The sequence below is a fragment of the Mytilus edulis genome, chromosome 1 (genome assembly GCF_963676685.1).
Source record: "Mytilus edulis chromosome 1, xbMytEdul2.2, whole genome shotgun sequence".
Taxonomy (NCBI): domain Eukaryota; kingdom Metazoa; phylum Mollusca; class Bivalvia; order Mytilida; family Mytilidae; genus Mytilus; species Mytilus edulis.
Genome location: NC_092344.1, coordinates 37,715,389 through 37,738,038, shown reverse-complemented (window position 1 = coordinate 37,738,038; position 22,650 = coordinate 37,715,389). Strand labels below are relative to the sequence as shown.

Here is a 22,650-nt window from a genome sequence, read left to right as displayed (position 1 = left end):
ATCATCAATTTAAACTTGCCATAAGCAAAAAACAGGTGCCACTAATTGGGTAGGAACTGATTACTTTTCCTTAAAGTCATATGAAACGAGTGAGTGGTGAAAAATAATGTTTATCCAATTCTTGAACCAATGCATGTATATATCATAAACTTAGTCCTCTGTGCACGATTTTATTATTTTTTACGCAAATATATCGTATAATCGTCAATTTTTTTTCTCTCTGTCTGTTATGATTAAACAAATATGGCTGCTCATTAAATGCCGTGTTTTGAAGCCGAAGTTTAACGATAGTCACCTTATAGTACACAAATAACAAAAAGCATGGGTATTGAGCATGTGTTTAACATCAATCAGATAATTGTTTATTTTAAGGACAGATCCATGCGTATTGCGACCACCGGATTTTTACGAGGAGGGTTACGCTCAGGTCACTGTGCATACGGAAAATATTTCGGCGAATCGCTTCCTGGAAGCAAGCAATTAAAAATAAGTAAACTTCTTCTAAATGTGGACAAATTAAAGAATTTTCCTCAGAAAAAAGTATATGTACATAAGTTGTATAATGAAAACTATCCATTTAGTTATAAAAAACATATGCATAATTTTTTTTATAATTTGAGGTTTCTTATGACTTTTAAGGAGTAAATCCTTTAATAAATCAGTTGCTAGAGTATGCTATCTTTAAAATTTACTTACTTTTAAGAAAGTTTTCTTCTTTGAGGCTGACGCTATTAAACTGTGGCTTAATTTGCAGGCCAAATCTTCCAGCAAGAATTCTAGCTGTGGTGGCTGAATACTTAGTTCTGTTGTAGCCTACAATATAAAAATATTAACTTTAATTATTTCTGTTTACTCTATTTTCTCTTTTTCAAGGCACTTTACCTACACAAGTTCAACTGCACAGAACTCAAAAATTAACCTCCTTTATATGTTAAGAAATGAAACAAAAAAAAAAGAAAGATAAATAATAAATCCTAAATCTTTGGAGCAGAGTTACATTCTTTTTATTGTTTTGATTGTCAGACAATAGAAAATACACACTGTATAAACCAATGTCTCCTAGGTCGGGCATACAAATAGCCATAAATTAACTTAAATCAAATACATAGATCATGTTTTTCAACAAAAGGAAGCTAAAAAATATATATCTTATAATTAATAACATCTTAATGGTAGCAACTTTGATGAATTTTGAGAATTATAAATTAGAACTGAAAGAAAGACATTGAAGATGTCTGATTCACCAAGGATGATCAATAATAAATTTCATTCTTGATTATATACATTACACAAAAAAATGATCAATTTCATTCTTGATTATATACATTACACAAAAAAATGATCAATTTCATTCTTGATTATTTACATTACACAAAAAATGATCAATTTCATTCTTGATTATATACATTACACAAAAAAATATTGCTGCTAAAAGAACGAATAAAGTGATAACCAAAGAACTTGATTATCTAAGTTATAACATATTTCTTAAATAACACTGTATTATAATCCTGACATCAAAAATGGCAAATGATTTAGCAGATAAGAATTTGAATCCCTCTACTTTCTCAATGCAAACAAACTTTTAGGAGAATACAATTCTTTTATTTCATCCATACAGTAACTCACAATTCAAATTCTGATGATAACAGGTGTGTATAATACTGAGAATGTTAGATGTTTGATCAAACAAACCTTTGTATTCTGTTCTGTGTCTAAATCTGCTACTGTAATCATTCCTGTATTTAGAATGGTAAATACTTCCATATTAATTTCCCTGTAAAACAAGATAACTGTCAGCACTGTATGTCACAAACCAAAACTTACATTGTTCCTGCACAACTCTAGGATTTTTTCTTCAACATTTTAGGCAAAGATTGTTTAAAACTCATATATGGACCAACTTTTTAAAAGTATTAGCTATTATAAACAACAAATACCAGGTCTAGACCTAATTCTCTGCATGCAATTAATAGAGTTAACATGTATACTGCAGATAACTGACAATACCTGGAAGGCAAAAAAAGTTGTACAAAATGTTTTGCTTGTACAATAGGTAATGAAAAATCTCAAACTATAGGCAAACAGGAAGACACATGAAAAAGCATCAAAGCAAATTGAACAAGAATGTGTCCCCAGTACACGAATGCCCCACTCGCACTATCATTTTCTATGTTCAGTGGACCGTGAAATTGGGGTAAACCCTCCAATTTGGCATTAAAATTAAAAAGATCATATCATAGGGAACATGTATACTAAGTTTGAAGTCGATTGGACTTCAACTTCATCAAAAACTACCTTGACCAAAAACTTTAACCTGAAGCGGGACAGACGGACTAACGAACGGACGGACGGACGAACGGACGCACAGACCAGAAAACATAATGCCCCTCTACTATCGTAGGTGGGGCATAAAAAGTTTTAAAAACTTACAAAAACATCACAGCCATTATTGTACTCAGTAATTCCAAGATCTTCAAAACTGCACGCACACACAATGTGTTGAACAGAGAACTGTTCTGTTTAGTTGCAAGTTGATGCAAACTATAATCTAGAGCCTGTGTAGCATACCTGTTATCTATAAATTCATGATAAACTACCTCGACCAAAAACTTTAACCTGAGAAAGAGCTGTTTCGCACAATCTCATTTTCATGTTCAATGAACCATGAAATGTGGACCAAAACCTAAATTTGTAGTAGTTTTTAGAAATTCCCAATCATAATGACTATGTATGCAAAGTTACAAATGGATGCAACTATAACTTCATGATAAACAACCTTGACCAAAAACTTTAACCTGAGAAAGAGCTGTTTCACACAATCTCATTTTCATGTTCAATGAACCATGAAATGTGGACCAAAACCTAAATTTGTAGTAGTTTTTAGAAATTCCCAATCATAATGACTATGTATGCAAAGTTACAAATGGATGCAACTATAACTTCATGATAAACAACCTCGACCAAAAACTTTAACCTGAGAAAGAGCTGTTTCACACAATCTCATTTTCATGTTCAATGAACCATGAAATGTGGACCAAAACCTAAATTTATAGTAGTTTTTAGAAATTCCCAATCATAATGACTATGTATGCAAAGTTATAAATGGATGCAACTATAACTTCATGATAAACTACCTGGACCAAAAACTTTAACCTGACGGACGGAAGAACGGAGGCACAGACGGATGGACGGACGAATGGAGGCACAGACCAGAAAACATAATGCCCCTACTACTATCGTAGGCGGGGCATAAAAACATTCATCCTTAAATGAGTTTGTTAACTTTTAACATAGAATATAAAATCGCTTGCTTGTAAAGATTTTTAGTTTTGATTTTATACATGATGAAAATCAAACTTTCCACAACAATTTCTTTCATTTAACTTTTAGATATACATTTACCAACTCCATCATACCTGAAGAAAGGTCTGTAATTCTGTAGACTAATTCCTGATTTTAAGGTACTGTTTCCGTCTTTATTTTCTGTTATTTGTGTATTCTGTGAATCCTAATGGAAATAAAATCCTCATGGTTTACATCAAAATTGTGTTGAGCATACCACACAACTGCAGCAGGCCATCAAGAGCTTCAGTATTTAGCTAACTGATCATAATAAATTTACTGTCATGTTATCAGAAAGCTCATGAAAGAGGAGCAAACAAAACAAGTAAAATGCGTTCACAGATACTCTCTCAAATGCATTTTGTCCATACAAATAATTGAATAAATTCAAAATACTGTAAATTCTGAAATTATTATGTGCATTTATTATTGCAATTTTGTCATTTTAGACGTGTGATTTTAAATTTTGCAATATATCCAGGTGTAATGATAAGTCGTTATCCTAAGGCTATTTTTTTCTTATTTTTTCTGTACACTTAGCTTTCATTTTTTATTACCATGCATTGTCAAGCTTGGTAACTCATAATTATTTGTCAGTAACTAAATGTACGATGCTGTCCCATACTGAACCTTCTGACCTTGTTTGTTTACATTTCAATTTCAATGGCGTCAAAATCACGTGATGTCAATTCGTTCTACCCAATCAAATTGCTCTACTGTCAATTAGGGGATTTTCCAGTCTACGGCAATTACGTTATTTCTTTGTGGGATATTGCTTCAAAATAGTTTGCAATAATTTTGGGTTTTTTTTCAACAGGAAAATTCTTTTTTTGCTTTCCCTTTTGACATCAGTGGAATTCTGTATGAATATTTATCTACAGTCATGATGGTCAGAATATCGTTCTTTTTATAATGAATAAAAAGAAAATTCTATGAAAAATAAATGTAAATTATTTTTCATTAACCTACTCTATATTCCTGTACAAAATTATGGCATGGGCATCGTTTTTTCAATTAGTTTTCCTTTCATTTTGGTTGGGCTTTTTTCGCGGGAAAATCGCGAAAGACGTAAGGAGCATGTCATTTTAAAATTCCTAAAAATACGATTTGCTTGACCTGTTTTGCCTGCCACAAGATTGATGACGCTGATTGGAATGTACACAAAGCAATGGAGGCCGGAAGTGGGATTTTGTGAAGTTCTAGAATGATTTTAGACATTCGGAAGTCGGGATTGAAACGGGCATTAGAAATTTGGCATTTTTTAGCAATAATTGAGAACAACAATGAAAACTTACCTTCAGAAATGTTTTTTTATTCAAAAGTGCAGAAAAAACGTATTCTACATTGTTTTTCTACGCCGGAAGTAGCGTAGTGACGTCAATGCGGAGTTTCCCCGTGTGTTAAGTTCAAACACAAATACCTAACGAACTGACAAGATGAACGATTTTAGACTACGGTAGGATATGTATACAGAAAAATCCTGTTTCATTCATATAAAAAAATAGCAAAATGCAAGTTTAAATTATTGCTATTATAACCCTGTCACATTTTTCGCAATAATAAAAACATCGCAATAATTTTTGAATTTACAGTACTCATTTTAAAAGGCTTAATTATCAGAAACACAATTTTAAAATTTTATAAAAAAGAAGATGCGTTATGATAGCCAATGAGACAACTCTCCACAAGAGACCAAATGACACAGACATGAACAATTATAGGTCACTGTATGGCCTTCAACAATGAGCAAAGCCCATACTCACCTTTGAATAATGTTTAAAAGTCAAACATTTTGAATCTTATATTCATTATTCATGCAAATTAACCATCCTATTATACAATGATACCTTTTCTATATGTGTTGAATCTTTACTGCTTTCATCACTATCATCAACTCTGGTGGTTTCATTGCTATCTGCTTTTCTTTAAAAGATAAATTGTTCAGAATATTTTCTACATTAAAATATTTCATATTACAGCTGTCAGAGTTATCTGAGAGTGAATTTTAATGATGTAAATTCCAAATTTTATACCACATTCTTCTTTTGATTTGGAAACAAAGATATTTTCTAATATTAATAAAACATAGGCTGCATGTGATTGAAATCACAATGGAAATTGCATCGTCAGTTGTGATTTGAAGCTGGAAATACATATGAACATTTGCATTCATGTTGTTTTCGCTAGGAAATTTAATAAAATCATTCTAAAAGAAAGTTTACATGCATTTATCTGTTCATTTTTTTGTATTTCCAACCTGATGTTGTTTCATTTTTGCTTTAATAAAACCTGCAAAGATTTCTGAATTTACAATAATTCACTGTGGGCTGTTTGATCTCGAAACACATTTCAGCTTTTGAAATAAAAAGAAACAAAATCTTTGTGCTTTTATCTATCGATAGCTGTTAACTATGTACATGTTTTTTCTTTATATAATATCTTGCCACAAAAAATTAAATGTTTTATTTTAATCAAGTAAGATATAACAGTATATACTATACTTATAATTATAAGCATTAAATTCAAAGAGAAAAAAAACCACAACAAATTACAGACTGTTATAAGTACTTACTTCTTAGAAGCTTTCTTAGTTTTCTTCTTCTTTCCCTCAGTTGTAGTAGCTGTATTCTGTATGACAGTCTTAGGTGCCTCGTACCAATCAAAATGGGCAGGTGGAGGGCTATAACTTGGCTGAACTAAAGAAAAATGCTTTTAAAATAGTTAAACATAAAATCTATGCTAGTTTGTGTGTTTGGAGGTTGAGATTAAATATTTTCTCATTAAATTCCTTTTATATTATAAGTAAATAATTGATATCTTTTTAATGGAAATGTTCTTTGTTTGTGAAAGGAGCATACATTTTGGTACAATAAAGTAGGCTTTCATACAGTTTAAGGTTTCACACTAAGTAACCTAAATTTACCCATTCCTTCCTTTACATGTTTAAGTATTTTCATTTACAGGTTCTTATCCTGAATATGCACTTAATTTGCCACTGGATGTTCAATATCCATCAATACATCTAAGTACATGCATATAATAGGAATTATAATGTCAAATTTCGATTTTTTTTTATTTCCATAACCATTTTTATATAATTTAGAGAACTGTTTTTATTAAGATGGCTATTCTCCATAAAAACACATGTCAATTAAAAGGTTTAAAGTGCAATGAAGCTTTTTGATTTCATGAACACCTACCATTCAAACATTTTTCCAATGACCTCTGAAGATCTGTAATATTATGTAATCTTGATATGACCTTGGCCTTCATTTCTGGGTCTGTTTGAGTAGCAAATCCATTTATGACCTCTCTGAACCAGTTGAGTGATAAGAACAAATTATCACACAGGAACTCCTTTTCTTTCTGTGATAAAGGTTCTAACTTCTCATAAACTTCTGGTTTTGGTAAAAATACTGGGCATCCTACAAAATAATTATTTCATTTCTTTGGTTAAAAATGTCACATTTTTTAAACAGACAATTCAAAAATTATTTTTGTGACTGTATCCTATTTATAAAAATCTTAAACTTATCAGATCTCCAAACAATTATCTTGGAGTTAAACAAAGTTTTTGTGTGAGTTTTTTTATTGAGGAAGAACATTCAGATTGGAGTGTCTCCCTGCTAAATTGTTTTGCAAGCTGCCGTTTTGTAACATTTTGTTGGAGATCACATTACTTTTTTATTTAATTTCTGAATGTAAATTATCATTGTTGAAAGGTAAATATATTTTAAAACATTTAGAGATTTACATCTATCCTTTTCTCCTTTATTTATGACTTATAACCTGATTTTCACTTTTGGAACGCTGAAGTTCATCTCTAGTTTTTGGTGTGTATGTTCATTTTGTTAAATCTTAAGTTATTTTAAGTGTTGTGCAAGCTGTTGTTTGTCTTTTTTTGTCTTTGGTCATGCTATTTCTGTACTTCTATAATGGATGATGGTAACTGCTACTTTGATGGTTGTCTTCTCTTACGATACATCATTTATCTCTTAAAAAATAATTCTAAAGACTGTTTCATGAAAACACATTATACTCAGCAAAGGCACTTTGAAAATAGAATTACCACTAATTGAAGAAATTAATAAGACCTACTTACATTAAATCGTGAACATCACAATATTTTTCACCAACCCATCATGACAAATTCAAATTGCCTTCTTTGGGTCCTATGTATGTTTTTCTAGACCAGCCCTTATAATGCTGTTTCAGTTATAATCTTTTCGATCAACTAACCATTTCTTTCTCTTTGTATGAAGGATTTTATATTATTATTACATTGTTATAAAATATCATTGTATACCTACCTAATAAGGCATTGATATCACTGAGATCTTCTTGTTGTCTTGATTCACAAACATATAACAGTCTGAAGTGTGGGGACAGACACAATGGATCACTCAAGCCACTGAAATAAATGTTGTGTCAAGTGAGAAAATACAAACATACAACAGTCTGAAGTGTGGGGACAGACACAATGGATCACTCAAGCCACTGAAATAAATGTTGTGTCAAGTGAGAAAATACAAACATATAACAGTCTGAAGTGTGGTGACAGACACAATGGATCACTCAAGCCACTGAAATAAATGTTGTGTACAATAAGAAAATACAAACATACAACAGTCTGAAGTGTGGTGACAGACACAATGGATCACTCAAACCACTGAAATAAATGTTGTGTCAAGTGAGAAAATACAAACATACAACAGTCTTAAGTGTGGGGACAGACACAATGGATCACTCAAGCCACTGAAATAAATGTTGTGTACAATAAGAACATACAAACATACAACAGTCTGAAGTGTGGGGACAGACACAATGGATCACTCAAGCCACTGAAATAAATGTTGTGTACAATAAGAAAATACAAACATACAACAGTCTGAAGTGTGGGGACAGACACAATGGATCACTCAAGCCACTGAAATAAATGTTGTGTACAATAAGAAAATACAAACATACAACAGTCTGAAGTGTGGGGACAGACACAATGGATCACTCAAGCCACTGAAATAAATGTTGTGTCAAGTGAGAAATGATTGTTACATTAATAAGGCATAAAACACATTTACATTTAAAAAGCATATCTGTTTTTGAAAAAAATATATCCTAATTTACTAAAAAAGTATTTTTTATGAAAATTAAAAACTAAGTATGTGTTTAACCCTTTCACCGATTGCTGCCCAGACAGAAGCTACTCTGAGACGATGGCTTCCCTGGCTACTATTACTCAAGTGGGAGATCTTCATAATAAATGTCAATAAAAACTTGTTTGTAGTTATTTGTGTATTTATTTCATTCACTAACACCATGTTCACTGTTTTGTTCATGTTTTGATAATTTTTTCTTCATAAAATATTCAAATTTTCAAATTTTCGGCATTATCTGGGTGAAATTCTCAAAATTCTGCTCTAAGACCCCAAATCGTAATTTTTAAACCCAAAACGGCAAAATTTTGAAATTTTTATGAGGCTGTACAAATTCCTCACACTGAACGATGTCCATTCCAAGTGTTTTGTACATAAAACGACATTTTACGTCAAAAGTATACAAGTTTGGCTTCAATTCTTCCATATTCTTTCAAAAAAAATGTTCCCTCATTTCAAATTCTCGTAAATTCCGTAAATTTCGTCTGATTTTGACACGGTTTTCAACAAACGGAAGCGCCATGTTTACACTTTCATCCGGGTATTCATCAAAGAAAGATAACTCATGTTTGCACTGTTTTGAGCGGGAAAAATAAAAGATGTATTCCGATCCCGGTAAAACGGGACTCATCGTCAGCTGTCTGAAGCGTGAATCCCGGTAAACCGGGACTCATCGGCGAAAGGGTTAAGAAAGTATTTAGGCTTAGAAATTGCAACTATAACTCAAAAGTACCATAAATCTTTAACACTTTTGTACTTAAGGATGTTTGCTTGTCATGTTTTGGAACTTTTGTCAGATTTTCGAAATCCTCTGGTTTTATCCATTTGAATGCCTTAGAAAATTTTGCCCATGAACCCCCATTTTTCTTTTTATAAATCTTTAACATGTATAATTATAAGCCATTTGTAAAAGTCTTATAAAATCTTATTTATTTTTAAATAGTTTTTGAGAACTTTAACTGGTCAATGATAAAGCTATGAAAAATCAAGAGAGAACATTTTCCCGCCAAAATTCCAATGGCTAATATCTCGAAAACAAGCACATTGACCCCTATATTTTTTTTGCTTTTTTGCTTTTTTTTGCTTTTTTGATTCCTAATCCCCTATCAATATATGCTAGTTTTATGGAAAGTTATTTATTTTGAAACTGAGCAGCAAACATCCTTAAGGAAGTTTGCTACTCAGTTTCAAAATAACAAGCTTTTCATAACACTAGTATATAATGATAGGGGATTAATTAGGGAAGCAAAAAAGCAAAAAAAATATAGAGGACAATGTGCTTGTTTTCAAGATATTAGCCAGTGATATTTTGGTGGGAAAATGTTCTCTCTTGACTTTTCATAACTTGATCATTGACAAGTTAAAATTCTCAAAAACTTTTAGAAAATAAATAAGATTTTATAAGAATTTTTCAAATGGCTTATAATTATACATGCAAAAGATTTATAAAAAGAAAAATGGTGGTCAATGGGCAATTTCTTTTTAAGGCATTCAAATGGATAAAACCAGGATTTCGAAACTCTGACAAAAATACCAAAACATGACAAGCAAACATCCTTAATATCTTAATATCCTCTATGTTTATACTAAAAATGTTGTTTCTTGCAAAAGCAACAAACTTCAATTATTGAAATCTTCATGTTTTAACAAACGACTCCCCCACCAAAATAATAATATTCACATGCTGAAAATGAAAATAATATGAGGCAGGCATTACCTGTGAAAGGGGACAAAGTATGTATGATTTTTTTAAATCAAAACATATGTTAAAAAAGAAATGGAAACACTGTTAAGTTTCCAATTTTGGTTCTGTTGTTAGGTGATTTTAGTTATGACGTTAGTTAAGGTATGATGTCATATTCAATGTAAACAAAGAAACACTCTCATCAGGTAACGTTTTTTCATATCAAAGAATTATTAAAAATGAAATTGGTAGTGTGTTCCTTCCTATATTTTACTAGCCTGATAAATATATATTTTACTCAAAGTCTCATTTCAAAGAGACCCGAAAAAGGAAGTAGATTTCTGTGCAGAAAGGGGAATGAAAAAAATAAAAATAAAAAAGTTAACGATTTAGAGTTCATTAGGATTTTTTCTTTCTTTCTATTTTTCTACTGTAATAGGGACAAAGTCCCCTTATTATTTTTTATTGGAGACAGTTTAAAATATGTGGATGGACATTCATGACTCAGTAAATGTGAACGGTACAAAGTATTGCATGTGTTTTAAGTACATATATTTCAATGAAAAAAGACTTAGATCCAAAGATAAACATTTATCTCTAAATTATGTTAATCTAACTTGACATTTCTTTCAATGTCTAGTTATGTTACCTTTCACTGGAGGAATCCTTAATTGCTGTCTTCTTTTTATCAGCAGCAGATTTTTCTACCAGATGTGACATGTATATTGCAATAGGTTCTTCACTTTCTGGGTCAAGATTATATTGTAGCTCTCCAGAGGTTAAACATCTAAAAATGTACATAATGTAGTCAACAAACTTTTATTTTTGAAAAAAAAATGTTCTTTTTTTATAATCTGATACCAATTATCAATATCTTAATCACAATTTATTCGATATACAATTTATTATATATATTTTATAATCCCAATAAAAAAACTTTTATGCACATACTTTCATTAAATAAACTGCAAATCTTAAGGCCGTCCAAATTATGTTCAAAATTAATTCTTCTCAAATATACATCTGATGTTTTCTATTCTTTGGTCGGGTTGTTGCCTCTTTGACACATTCCTCAATTTTAACATTTGAATATAAATAATATAAGATAATTATGATGTGTATAACTTTAACAATTAGAAATCTTTCTCTCCTTGCTATTGAATGTTTCAGTCACAATAAATGGTAACCAAAAACCCAATACTTACTCCTCCTTTGGAGATTCGTCCACATATAATACAAAATTCCCTTGGAAATCTGATATCACTGTCTCATCTATCCAGGCCTACAAAATGATAACAATGTTAAATAAGAAGTTAATCTCAAAGTTTTACTACAATTAAAACTCTACTAATAAACTGCAAATTACAAACTAATTGGAAAATATTATCATCTACTCAAAGTGTATACACATTTTTTTAAACTTTAATTTTTTTTCAGAGTATAGTGCCACGACACAGATTGAGTTTTGTCCTATCAGTTTTTAAATCCTTTCAAAATTTCCTAATGTCTGTATATATATTAGAAAGACTGAATAGAATGTCCTTATTAGTTGATTCTGCAACTGTTTAAAAAAATCCTAAAATAATTTCTTTACGATATTTTAGAAAATGTAAGGTTATCCTCTCTGAGACATCTGTCAGGAGTCTTCAATCCTTCAAGAGGCTCCTGACTAAATATGCAGAGTAAGATTTGATTTGATTTTTTGTGCTTTTTACACAACTTTTGGTGATGGAATCCGGAGTGTTCAGAGAAAACTATAGACCTTCGATAGGAAAACTGACAATCCTAGTTGATTAAGATTTACGTCAAGTGCACCTACACTTGTGGGGTTCCAACTCACATCCTCAGTATTGACTGGATGGTTATTACAGTAGTAACTACTTAGATCACTCTGCCCTGCAGCATTAGAAGAAGAAGCACTGTTACACAAACCTCTACTTTAGGATCCAGACAACCTTTTTGTATAACATTAGCGAGTTCATCCATGAAAAGAGCAGCTGCCTCTGGTATCCTGTTTATACTGGTTCTTACAAGATTCAATAAGGCTACAACCTGCTTGTATGATTCTTCTGTTAACCCAGACTGTCCATTATTACTGACAAAATAATAAATCTTTTAAGAAACTGTTCATATACTGTATGCAGCTTAACATTAAATGTAAACATTTGCAGGAGTAACATTATTTCAACTAAAAAATCTGGGAATAATGCAGGAACACATGATTAAATTTCACAAGGGATAATCTTTACAGACCTAAAAATAATCCAATTTGTAACATATTTGTTTTCATTCATTATTTTGTAAATAAATTAGGTCATTAATATTTTAGTTTGAACTGTCTTACAGTTTTCATTTTTTCTCATTGTTAAAGGAAAGTATGGTAACCTTAAAGTTGTTTATTTCTGTTTCATTTGTTGTCTTGTGAAGAGTAGTCTCTTTTGAAATCATACCTAATCTTCTTTTTTATAATTAATAGTATAATTTATCAATAAGAAGTGCCACTATTACAATACCTGTTATAGGCTATACTTTTAACAATCATAATAGCACCAATTATACCCATTCTTTTGTACCTGCAAAGAAAACATACAGAAATTATGTTCCTCAACATGAGCTGTATTCATTTAGGATAAACTGAAAAGATTAGCTGACACATTACCCGATTTTAGTATATGCACCTATGTTCATGATCGTTGGTTATAACATTGGGATATCTTTTTTCTTCTTTAAATAGCTCATAATATTAAGGATAAATTGATATAACGCATGATTAGTTCTCATATCCTACTAGTATTAGTGCTCTGCGTCTCATGCTCATCTTCACAGTGTTCAATTTTGACTTTTGAATGTTTTGTGTCCGACGCCAATTCACTCTGCTTTGTGACATTTTTTTGCCTACCTCCTGCACAGAACGGTTTTGGGTAGAAAGAAGCTTGGCTGTAACACTCTTCATGAGTGTCTATGACTTTCATCTGCAAACTACATTTTACACAACTCTTATACTTATCTTCCATTACTTTTTTTTCACTCGATGTCTATCTTTTCTAAGTATCTATAATACTAAGATTACGAGGTCCAATTTGTCAGCCGTCATCACGTAAAAACGATGAATCAAAGAATTCAACTTTATATATAACTAATATAGTACAATGGTGTTGATTAAAAATTACACCACTCTAGGCCCATTTGTTTTCCACTTAATTAATATTGCCAATAATTAAGAAGTTCCGGATCGAGTCCGACACCGATACCAATAGTATATTCACCTGTTACCTATTACCTTATCTGTACGTTCCGCATCTGACAGGCGCACCACCAAACAGTGTATTTAGAATTTAACTGTATACTGTTAAGTAAAAAATACTCCATTCCAGGCCCTTTTGTTTCCCAAATTATTAATATTACCAATAATTGATAGGTTCCAGGTCGACGGGTTCAAACAGAAAGATTTTGAAAGCAGAGAAAACTGTGCACCTTATACATGTTATAATCGGCATCACTTTATCCGATGACAATACCAATACTAAAATAAGGCATACGCATAGTTATATATCAGTCACGGATCCGCGATATCACGGGTGTGTTCTAGTTTTCAATTAATTGTGTGAGGTCAAAATTGTGGTTAGAGGGTAGCCATTTCCTGCTAAAGGGAAATAATTCAAAAGTTGGCGAATGTGTGGGGTTACCAAGGGTGAATTGCAAATGTTTTTTCAGACAGGTATTAAAGTAAAGATATAAACTAATAATATAAAAAAGTCTGACATAATAGTGTAACAATTCTTACTTTGGACTGTTGTTTGAAAGCTGTTTCCTTATAATAATGTGAAGATCATCCTATAAAATAAGAAAATTATCAATGTTTATGATGCAAATATAGGTCTTGAGAGTATATACTTTATCATATTTTTTCACACTTGTCAGTTAATTTTTAATCAGCTAAAAGCCTTGAACACACAAAAGATATAAAGACAATTCACATTCAAATGCTTTACTGATAATTCTAATTCTAACTTTCATTAAAATAAATATGGCTGTTAATTATTGGGAATGTTAAATGTATCCCTGAAAGATGTAATATTCCTCATCGTAAAATTTCTAAATTTAAATGCATGCTACCTGTATCATTCCACCATCGTTGGGGTTTCTGAAAGCCAGGATACTCAACATAGAGTAAAGTTTTCTTATCTGCATAACTGATAAATTATCTAAATAATCTAAAACACCCTGAAATAAATATTTGTTCTAAGTACGGATATCTGTAAAATGAACCATCAAAGTTTTTAAAACCTGAGAAAAAAAAACATTCATGCATACAGGACACAAAAAAAAGAAAGAAACAACAGGCTCGCCTCTCAAAAGATGTAAATGGAGCTTATACTGATTAACATTCTGAAGAAATATAATTTCTGTCATGATTATTTAGTAGGATGTGTTAATGTTTTTGTGAGCCATTCTTTCTTTTTACAACTATTTATTGCACTCAAGGTGTTGTCATACTTATCTGATTTTAATGTTTCAGTGCTCCTTCACATCTTTCCTTGTGGTATAGATGACATGATTGATTGGTGTTTAATGCCACTTCAATCACTATTGAGCTTTTTTCATGGCAATCAGTTTTTATTGGTATAGGAAGTTGTGCCCAGAGAGAACCATGGAATTTCGGTAGGAAAATTGACGATCCTAGTCAATTAAGATTTGAGTCAAGAGCACCTGTCAGGTGCAGGATTGGATTTGAACTAGTAACCTCAAGAGTTGACAGGTAAGTGATACAGTACATCTAGGCCTCCTAAATGCCATAAAGGAAGGATGATACTCATATAATTAGTATAATATTTAAGGACGTAACTTACAAAATTCACACTGAATATATTTTCAATTGAAAAAGTTGTATCATAGATTCATAAAAAAGTTAATGACATGATGAGTGTCAAATGATCACATAAGTTCACACTAGCTCTAGGTCAAGATTTATCAAATTTACCTTTACAAATATTGCAAATGGTGCCATCTTTGTGAGATAATGTTCCACCAGATCAGACAGAATATCTAATGAATGGTCTATTTCACTTTCAAACCCACTGCCAATATGTGTCACCAGGTTTCCTACTATTTCCTATAAAAAGATAATAATTTTGACATAAATATTAAGATATAACAGAAAAAAAATACATATTAAATGTACTAATAATGTATGATTAGTATTTTCGTTTTACAGAACACAATGGTCATGTGACTGCAATCTGACCTGGCTGCTTTCTGTTTAGAATACTCAGAGCTTAGTATAGAGTTTTCTCATTGTTGAAGGCTGTACAATTGCCAATAATTGCTAAAATCAACTTTAATTGAACTTTGATGGACAGTTATCTCATCGGCATTATGCCACATTTTCTTATTTTTATATAGAAGCAAAAATTACCAGTTTTAAAATCTGTGTTGTAAAGAGTGAAACACGATCAAACCCTTGAACTAGGACATACAATGTATACTCTTTTTTAACAAAGTAAACTTTGTTAAACAGACCACATATCTAATCAAAAACAAAATCTTCCTTTTGAGAAGTGAGTAATATGTAATGAATTTTATAGGCCAACTAACAAACAAGGTGATTGAAATATACCATGCTCTCTTTGAGGCTGGTTACTCAAACTAAATAATCTGTTGAATAATGGAACAAAATGCAGAATTACATTAGTGCCCTACAAAATGCAAGAATACTGAATTCAGGCTTGTATAGTCTACAGTACTCTCACCATATTTATTTTCATTTACTTCTGCTATTCAAACTTCTAGTTCAAACTTAAACTCAATTGTTTTTTTTCAGGGATTTTTACTTATTTTTACACTTTTGAAGTGTTCTAGAATCATTTACAAGCCTTTGCAACTTCCATTTGTTGATGGGAAATGATTGAATTTACCGGAGTTTCAATGAATTTTTTTGAACATTTACAAAAAAGGTTTTTTACCTGAATTCTCCTAGCAAAAGGGGATGGCATACAATGTACCAGCACCAACTATACCAAGTCGATAATGGCCTTTCTTAACAATGACAGTATTTCTGGATCATTTGTTTTTAATCTCAGATCAAAATCTTTAATGCAACAGTATCAGTTTTTATAACTTACCTGTTGACAAAATGAATCAAATGCTACAAAGGCTTTTGTGTATAGTGTACATGCTATATACGATACAGCTGGTTCTGGTGATCTCAACAATACTTCTGCTAAGGATAAAATGGAGGGAAAAAACTCTCTTAGCACCTAAAATGAAGCAAACACATGTAGTTTTAGTGATTTCTACATACATTTTTTTTATCTAAAAAAAAGTTATTTACACTTTGGTTATTTAGCTGAGCTTTGTCTCCAATAAAATTTCTGAGGTCATGCAACAATCACTTTTAATAATGATGTAATTTTTTTAATAATCAAGAAGCAACAGATAAAGGGAACTTCTGTGACTTACAGTAATACAAGTGTCAATATGTTTATTTAAAAAAAAATAACAAATTTCTGTCAATGAAATTCATAATTTATTCTGAATAAACAAATAACATGGTAAATCATACATTTTCTCACGTTAAATTTTGAAAATAAATTGTGTTCTCGGTTTCTGATCTCTTCCACAGTTTCTACATTTTCATGGCCCGTTATTTTTTTTATTATCCACAATTGTCATTTACTTTTGTTTTAGCTATCCATATGTAAACAAAAATTAATCTCGACATAAAAATCCTTTTCTTTATTTAAACAAGAACCCAATAATTCTCTCCTTTCGATAAGTAAATTTAAAATATATAAAACATCTACATCAAGTGTTTAAAATTAGAGAATTTACTGATCATGTCTCAAGCACAGAAAATTTTGTACAGAAAATTTTTTGTTTTTGTTGCATGTTATCTGTTATTCATTTACTATCTTTTGATTACAGTCTCTTCAAAAGGTTGTTATTTTGAAACAGAGGAGCAAACATCCATAAGTATATGGCCATTTTAAATATACAATGATATATTAGAGAAGTTGATTTTCTCAAAGTAATAGTGATCAGCAATTACAGCTGAAATGGAATAGTATGAGTACTGTGATCATAATTTCAACTTTCATTTTGTCAATATTACCTCGTTATGATTTGTAAAGATATCTTGAAGTAACACCTCTGTTATACCACCAGCCCTGATCTTGTTTCTGACCAGACTTTCCACTGGTTTCTTCCTGTTTGTAGTGTGAAGAATCAGCAATAAGAATATGTCTATCACTTTATGGTCACCTGGCTGCTTTATTCCATCTATTGCCTAAAAAAGTTAAAATTTATCTTTGATTCAATTGATGAGACATTTTATCTGGAGGATTCAAATTGACAAATTTTTTTTTCTTCAGATTGCTGTGTAAGGGTTCCAAATTATTTGAAGTTAGCAGTAAATAGACAAGGTTCTGACAAAGTATAAAACCATCACCCATATAGCTGGTGTCTTCTAACCCTTTATCAGTTATTTTCTATATATCCTTCTTTTTAACAGCCATTTTCTAGTTTTCATTTGTGACAATAAAGATGCTAATTTACTAGAAAGGATGTTGGTAAAATCATCTGTATTGTTAACACAGGTAAACCTGTGTAATTGGAACCTATACAGAATAATGTTTTCATTAGACAGTGTGAAAGGTATTCAAATTTTCGAAATAATTTTTACTGTGTATACTATAGAAAAGAGTATAATTTTAGCAGGCTTCCTGTTAACAAAGTATTTGCATTAAACATGTTTTATTGTATAAATGGGTTTAAATGTATATGTGACTATTCCTCACACCGAAGTTTTCCATGAATTTGAACTAATTACTACTTCGTTTTTATTATGCAAAAATATCAATCTGATCAAGAATTTGAAATATCTGAAGATTAATAAGATAGCTTTGTTTCTGTGTATTTTTCACCAACCTTGACACAAGCTTCTGCCACACATTTCTGGAATCTAATACTAGATTTAATGGCATCCAAGGTCAAAGCTTCTGCTCCCCTGTTTACATCACCACTTATTCTCTGTAATCTGAAAAACATTCATGTGTTATAAGTTGGCCTTAAAATCGGCACTTAATAAAACTGCTATTGTGATATTTGTTTACTTAATTGATTGATGGTTTAACACTATTTTCAGCACTATTGTACAATTTTGTGGCAGTCAGTTCATACAGCAAGCTCAGGCCTCACGGTCATAAAACTTTCGAGCATGATTTTTGTACTCAGACTCGAAAATCAACCAATCAAATTGCTGGATTTCATGTTTCGAGCATGATTTTTGTGCTCCGAGCACTGAGCAAAGTTTTATGCCTTCAAGGCCAGGTGCCAGGAAAGAACTACTGACCTTGGTAGGAAAAATGACAATCCTAGTCAATTAAGATTGGAGTCAAGCGTGCCCGACATGTGCCTAATTAGAACTCACAACCTCAGTTTTGTCAAGCTATTGATTCAGTTCGACTACTTACACCAATAAGCCACTGAGGGTTGTTTGAAGATATGCCTATAGTAATACATCAGTTTGTATATTTTCCTATTACATTAGATGAAATAACACAACTTATATAATTAATAGTATATTACTGTGGATTCATTTATTTTTATGGGTACCAATTTCGTGAATAGAGGAAAACTTGCATAATTGTGGATATTTGATTTAGTATTTTTTTTCCAAAAGTCTGTGTTTAATCATATATCAAAATTGCAGTTCGTTGGACATTTAAAAATATTGGTTTCCATGTACCCTAAAAATCAATAATAATTAATCCATAGTATATTAAAAGATTCTTAACTTTTCTAAATATTTGAGGAAAATCCTGTAAAAAATATTCAGATAACAATAGATGCAAAAATAAAATAAGGATTTGAAAATAAAACTTGAATAAATCTGTATTTCTTCCAAATGAAACTGACATCTTTACATAGATTGGTACTGCCTCTCTATAATGCATATAATCAATCTGAATAAATCTACCTTTTATCCCTGCTCCTCTGTAAGGACTGGTGAGGTGTAGATGATATTGGAGGTCTAAAAGTTGTACTGAAATCAAGGTTTGCTCGTATTTCTGACACAACCTATAAACAAAGAACAGACTACACAGTATAACATAAATCAAGTCATGCTTAAATATGTTTAGTTGTTTTAGATTTTGAAGTACTTCTATATTCAGAAGAATAAAAATAGAACTTTTTTATATATCTGCAAAGGAAGCACTACTCTGGATTAACTCACATCAAGAATGCTCAAACTTATCATTTGAAAGCCGAGGATAAGGAAATATGAAGAAATATTCATGTATGAAAATTTAAGAGAGAACTATTTTCTGTCAAATTTTCACTAGCTTTTATTTAAAAAAAAAACAAAACAAGGACACTTACCCATTATTTTTTTTCTATGTTTTAGTTATTTTAATTTTGTCAATTTATAACAGTCTTTTGAAAAGCTTGTTATTTTGAAATAGAGGAGAGAACATCCTTATTTTTTTTTATGTTTAACAAATGAGAAAATGTCTTATATGTATTTTCTGTAACTGTTGATGTTTGTGAATGAATATGTTTTATATAAGTGATTGTTTGTAAACCTTTTTTTAAAGAGCTATTGCTTCAATATAAATCTTGTTTGACAGCAGTATATTTGTTCTGTTACTCATCATGGTTAACTCACATACTAAAAATTATCGAAGTCCAACGCCCATAATTTCGGCAAAAATTAGCGAAGCGGAATGAAACTCAAGCTTGATCTGTTACTCATCATGGTTAACTCACATACCAAAAATCAGCCCAAAATCTGAAGGCATTTAGAAAAAAAAGCTGTGTAACTGTGATTTTCAAAAATTTATCGAAGTCCAAAGCCTGTAATTTGGGCAAAAATTAGTGGAGCGGAACAAAACTCAAATTTGATCTGTAACTCATCATGGTTAACTCACATACCAACAAGAGGCTGTCACAACGACAGCAAACCGGATTTATTAACATTTATTTGTGTCCTGGCTATATCACAAGAACCATTACTGATGAATGGTGAAAGTGAAAATCGTCAATATCAAATTTGACCTCCATTTTGTCATCAGTATCAACATATTAAAATTTGAAAAGCTTAGATTGAATGGTTCATGAGTAAATGCAACAACCTGAATGGAAACGCCATTTTACGATCTTTCAAGAACCATAACTCCTGAACGGTAAAAGTCAAAATCGTCATTATTGAACTTGACCTCTATTTTGTCATCAGTAACAACATATTAAAATTTCAAAAGCTTTGGTTGAATGGTTCATGAGAAAATGCACGGACACGACGGGAAAAACCATTTTTCAATCTTTCAAGAACCATAACTCCTGAACGGTAAAAGTCAAAATCGTCATTATTGAACTTGACCTCCATTTTGTCATCAGTAACAGCATATTAAAATTTCAGAAGCTTTGGTAGAACAGTTCATGCATAAATGCACGGACACGACTGGAAACTCCATTTTTCAATCTTTCAAGAACCATAACTCCTGAACGGTAAAAGTCAAATTCATCATTATTGAACTTGACCTCCATTCTTTCATTAGTAACAACATATTAAAATTTGGGAAGCTTTGGTAGAACAGTTCATGCGTAAATGCACGGACAACTCCATTTTCCAATCTTTCAAGAACCATAACTCCTGAACGGTAAAAGTCAAAATCGCCATTATTGAACTTGACCTTTGTATAGTTGTCAGTAATAACATATTAAAATTTTAAAAGCTTTGGTTGAACGGTTCATGAGTTAATGCACGGACAACATTTGATTGCCGCCCGCCCGCCCGCCCGCCCGCCCGACAGCCCGACCGCCCGCCCGCCCGCCCGCCGTACATCCCCAAATCAATAACCGACATTTTTGTCACAAAAATCCGGTTAAAAATCAGTTCAATATCTGAAGGAATTTAAAACTAGAGGTTCTAAAGAGCCTGTGTCTCTCACCTTGGTCTATGTGCATATTAAACAAAGGACACAGATGGATTCATGACAAAATTGTGTTTTGCTGATAGTGATGTGTTTGTAGATCTTACTTTACTGAACATTCTTGGTACTTAGAATTTTCTCTATCTATAATAAACTTGGACCTTTAGATACAGTGAAAAATATTTTGTAAAAATTTACAAAAATTTACCAAATTAGTGAAAATTGTTAAAAATTGAATAAAATGGGCAACAACTCCTTAAGGGGTCAACTGACGATTTTGGTCATGCTGACTTATTTCTAGATTTTACTTAGCTGAACATTATTGCTGTTTACAAGTTATCTCTATCTATAACAATATTCAAGATAATAACCAAAAACAGCAAAATTTCCTTAAAATTACTAATTCAGGGGCAGCAACCCAACAACAGGTTATCCGATTTATCTGAAAATTTCAGGGCAGATAGATCTTGACCTGTTACACAAGTTTACCCCATGTCAGATTTGCTCTAAATGCTTTGGTTTTTGAGTTATAAGCCCAAAACTGCATTTTACCCCTATGTTCTATTTTTAGCCATGGCGGCCATCTTGGATGGTTGGCCGGGTTAGCTGACACATTTTTTAAACAAGATACCCCAATGAAAATTTTGGCCAAGTTTGGTGTAATTTGGCCAAGTAGTTTCAGAGGAGAAGATGTAATAGATTACTAAGATTTACGAAAAATGGTTAAAAATTGACTATTAAGGGCAATAACTCCTAAAGGGGTCAACTGACCATTTCGGTCATGTTGACTTATTTGTAAATCTTTTATTGCTGAACATTATTGCTGTTTACAGTTTATCTCTATCTATAATAATATTCAAGATAATAACCAAAAACAGCAAAATTTCATTAAAATTACTTATTCTGGGGCAGCAACCCAAAACCGGTGTCATATGGTATTTTGAACCCCATGGTAAATTGACCCCGGGGTCAAAATACCGCTATGGTAAATTGAACCCCCCTGTATGGAATATTGAACCCCCATGGTAAATTGAACCCCCCTGTTTTTTTTCATCCTAGATGATTATTAGAACATTATACATTATTCTAAAGCTTACCATAGATTAAAAAATCATTCATACAAGGAGGGGAGGTACATTTTCCATGCTTAATTAAAAGAAATATCTTTGCTTGGTATATAAGTGCTCTGTAGTCTCTACCAACAAAATTTCATTCAAAACACTTATTGACACATTATAACTAGACCATATGTAGCTTAAATGCTTTAATTATTTGTAATTATAACATACGGTAGTTTTGATTTTCCATGGTAAAAAAGGGGGGTCAAAATACCATGGCAAAGTAAAATTTTAAAAATATCTTTTCCAGCAAGTTAAATACATACAAACTACTTTTGGTGTATTCTTATTACATTAAAGAGTTAGAATTGCCAGATTGTTAGAAGTTAAAGGTCTAGAGTTGGGGGTTCAATATACCGCAGGGGGTCAAAATACCATGGCAAAGTAAAATTTTTAAAATATCTTTTCCAGCAAGTTTA

The 22,650-nt window shown here is 31.5% G+C and overlaps 1 protein-coding gene across 4 annotated transcripts in view; it reads right to left on the bottom strand.

Annotated features, from left to right (window-relative positions):
• Positions 1-22,650, bottom strand: part of LOC139512225 (Fanconi anemia group D2 protein-like) — a 109,516-nt gene that overhangs the window by 67,367 nt on the left and 19,499 nt on the right. For all 4 annotated transcript variants that reach the window (XM_071299704.1, XM_071299677.1, XM_071299685.1 and 1 more), the window contains exons 12-29: positions 19,160-19,260; positions 18,109-18,217; positions 17,294-17,467; positions 16,305-16,439; positions 15,164-15,295; positions 14,299-14,406; positions 13,967-14,016; positions 12,696-12,755; positions 12,115-12,277; positions 11,388-11,464; positions 10,832-10,969; positions 7,656-7,756; positions 6,546-6,770; positions 5,918-6,041; positions 5,193-5,268; positions 3,420-3,511; positions 1,696-1,777; positions 697-813 (exon numbers count right to left, since the gene is read on the bottom strand). In XM_071299704.1, coding sequence (XP_071155805.1) covers positions 697-813; positions 1,696-1,777; positions 3,420-3,511; positions 5,193-5,268; positions 5,918-6,041; positions 6,546-6,770; positions 7,656-7,756; positions 10,832-10,969; positions 11,388-11,464; positions 12,115-12,277; positions 12,696-12,755; positions 13,967-14,016; positions 14,299-14,406; positions 15,164-15,295; positions 16,305-16,439; positions 17,294-17,467; positions 18,109-18,217; positions 19,160-19,260 — 2,064 coding nt within the window. The remainder of the gene's footprint in view (positions 1-696; positions 814-1,695; positions 1,778-3,419; positions 3,512-5,192; positions 5,269-5,917; positions 6,042-6,545; positions 6,771-7,655; positions 7,757-10,831; positions 10,970-11,387; positions 11,465-12,114; positions 12,278-12,695; positions 12,756-13,966; positions 14,017-14,298; positions 14,407-15,163; positions 15,296-16,304; positions 16,440-17,293; positions 17,468-18,108; positions 18,218-19,159; positions 19,261-22,650) is intronic.